The 3,238-nt window shown below is 35.3% G+C and overlaps 1 protein-coding gene across 1 annotated transcript in view; it reads left to right on the top strand.

Moving 5' to 3' along the window:
• Window positions 1–10: 10 nt before the first annotated feature.
• Window positions 11–3,238, top strand: part of LOC134263930 (serine/arginine repetitive matrix protein 1-like) — a gene marked incomplete at its 5' end in the record, with an annotated part of 11,040 nt that continues 7,812 nt past the window's right edge. The window contains 5 exons of the mRNA XM_062746284.1: window positions 11–158; window positions 431–626; window positions 1,629–1,777; window positions 2,303–2,510; window positions 3,015–3,074. Coding sequence (XP_062602268.1) covers window positions 11–158; window positions 431–626; window positions 1,629–1,777; window positions 2,303–2,510; window positions 3,015–3,074 — 761 coding nt within the window. The remainder of the gene's footprint in view (window positions 159–430; window positions 627–1,628; window positions 1,778–2,302; window positions 2,511–3,014; window positions 3,075–3,238) is intronic.

Below are 3,238 nucleotides of genomic sequence, written 5' to 3'. Positions count from 1 at the left end.
TATCAAATAGGCAAAGGAGAAAGAAGAAAGATACACCAAGAGACTGCAGAGGAGAGCTGAGCTGGAGGCCAAGAGGAAAGAGAGAGAAGAAGAGAAGGCGAGACTACGAGAGGAGAGGAAGAAACAGAAGGAGAAGTCCTCACCAGTCAAGAAAGAGGGTAAGAGTTTTTTAAAGACCGCAGCACTGAGAGCATGCTTAAAGGCATTATAACATGTATACTTACTTACTCTCCTTTTCTGCATATGCAAGGTTTATATACCGGCAAGACATTTTCTTTTGTTTTATTTTCTCAATTGATTTTAAAAAAATTGGTACCCCTCACCGGATTATAGATTTCATAGTTGGCTTATAGATAACGTATTTCAAAAATATGTGTACTAATTACCAGTAATAGTAAATGATATCCTTTTATTGTAATTCTATGATTAGGAGAGTCTGAAGATACCGATAAAAACCAGGATGAATCGCCAACTAAGGACAAAACAAAATCTCCAGTGAAGAAAGTCCCGGACTCTCCCGAGAAAAAGAAACGGAAGACAAAGGCCGAGCTGAAGGAGGAGTTAACTAAACAGAAAGTAATGGAGAAGAAGGCAGCCTTAAGACGACAGAGAACCAGGAATAGGAGGTACCGTATATACTCGCCTATAAGTCGGTTTTTTTGGGAGTTAAACTTTGGTCCAAAACACTATGTCCGACTTACAGGCGAGATATAAAAAGACTGGTATTATAGAAGGTCAATTTTTCTAAAATGAACTTCTAAAATATAACCGACTTATAGGCGAGTATATACGGTATGTTAGTGATGTGGCTGAAAATGTTGTAAAGTGAGATGTTAGTGTAGCTGTCCAAAGAGTCAGAAGGGTTCATTCACCAGTGACCAGATAGCTCAGTTGGTATACTGTGGTTTCATCAATTTTCGTTGGCATTCATTTTCGTGGATTTTTTAAAAGAGATGTAATTTGCTGGACAAAAGCATTGCCTATACAAATGAATCTCATATTTCTTAATTCAATGAACATTTGGATTTGCTCAACAACGAAATCCTCGGAAATTGGTGCTCAATGAATATTGATGAAACCACAGTAGCACCTGACTGGAGATTCAGGGGGTACAGGTTTGAATCCCTGTCTTGTCCATTGCATTTTTCCCTTTTCCCATTACAATGGCTAATTTTGGCAACAGAATCAATATCCACAAGATTATGTTAGCCAGTATTGATTATTATCCATTCCATTGTCCTGCAGATATTGGTGTTAGCTTCACTTAAACTTTTGAGCATGGAATAATATAATACATTTATTACATCTACCAAATTGTCTTCAAAACAGATATATTGTTTGATTTAAACTCCAGCATTATGTCCTTACTAAGACAAGGGATTTAAATATCAGTCAATATGTTGACTTGTGTGTGTTGGTTGTATGACATTCATGTAAATCTGAAAACTAAAATCTGTTTAAACAATTGTCCTAAATTCACATATTTTAAAATCAAAATTTTATTCTGCTTCCATATTGTTGCTACAAATATTGAGTAAACTTATAAATTGTACATTCTAACACTGTACGGATATGCTTCTGAGGATTTCACCTCCATCTTTAACAATGTACATTATAACACTATACAGATATGCCTCTGAGGATTTCACCTCCATCTTCAATGAGAAGAGTCAGCCGTACACCAGTGCCAGCTACTCTGAGGTCGTGATGGAAGAGCAAGTGGTGGAGGAAGTGGTGACGGTGGAGGAAGAAATCATCATGGACGTCTCCAGTACAGGTAAATGCAATATGAAAAGTAAATTTTGGCATTTTTAGCGAGAGTATTTAGAGATTTTTAAAATATAACTTACAATTCACTCTACATTGAAGATTGCCTTTTTAGGTATCCATTAACTATTGAAATGACTTCTCACTGAAAGAAAGAACTTAATTTTAAGGAATATTTCACCAAATTTGAGCCTTGCTAAAAATTCCACCTATACTGTAGAGGTGTACATCTATGCCAAAGAGATTTCAAAATCTTTTGTTTTTTTGCCGTAGCTTTTTATTTGCCAGAAATTATTAGGTATTAAGGTATATACAAAAATGTTTTACATGATAATATGCTGCAGGGATTATTTCCCCTTGTACAAAAACACTGTAAATTAGAAGCCTATTTGAAGATTCTCTTTTGTGATTTTAATATGTACTGTAAGAAATTAAAGTATTGGTAGTCACTATAAAGCATTAACATGATTAAATCTATCCCCTATCTAGTAAGTTATGAAATATTTACTGAATTATTTTTTAATAAAAATATCAGTTGAGGAGGAGCTGCCCCCACTCCCAGAGGAGGAGGTCCCCCCTCCCTCACTCCCCCCACAGACCTTGTCAGACACTACAGAGGTCACACCCGAGACAGGTCAACCAGAACCAAGGAGAAGGTCACAGGTCAAGGACACTCACAAAGACAGTAAAACTGACGAAAACAGACAAGATAGCAAGAGAAAACGCCAAGATAGTGGAACAAGGTAAGATTCTTTTTCTTTATATTCACATATTTTTGATAATCTTTTCTGTAGTAGTGGGTTTGGTGTAAAGGGTTTTCTTACATTATTCCATGTAATCTTGTTTTAGTTCTCTTCATAACTTTCCTTTTCTTTTTTTCCTGAAGTTTCCAATTATATATATCTGCATACATTTGTAAGATATTATATGTATGTACATGTTTAAAGTTACCCAAATGCTCATCATGCAGTGAATACAAGTTTTCTTTGAAGCAAAAAATATAGAAAATATTAGGGGAAGAAAAGATTTATATTGGTATCCAGAAGACAGTTTTAAAGGCAGTTATCAGTGGATCAAGAAATATAAATTCTTAACTTGTAAAAGGATATTATTGACCTGTACTTTCTTGTCAGTGTACTAATATGATTAGACTGTGAGGTCCCATATTGTCCTGTATGTCATTTTAAAATTTTGAGAGGAAATGCATGATTGGACTAGTAAACTGTGTTTGTATAAATGTTTACTAGGCCAGCTAGGGAGGGTAGATCTACCAATAAACACCCAGATTCCATGTTTAGACGACCAAGGTACGTACCCTAGAGGATGCACTGTATTCCTAAACACATTAACAGAGTCAGGAATGAAACTCATACGTTACGCAAATACCTGTATTATGTTTGTGATTTCTGATAGTAAGACATACTGATCATGTAGATAATTACATTTTATTCCCCACTGTTTAGAATTTGTT

Source organism: Saccostrea cucullata, unplaced genomic scaffold (genome assembly GCF_032062105.1).
Source record: "Saccostrea cucullata isolate Sc308-1 unplaced genomic scaffold, CSIRO_AGI_Scuc_v1 ctg2744, whole genome shotgun sequence".
NCBI classification, from domain to species: Eukaryota; Metazoa; Mollusca; class Bivalvia; order Ostreida; family Ostreidae; genus Saccostrea; species Saccostrea cuccullata.
This window is presented reverse-complemented; position numbering and strand designations above follow the sequence as displayed.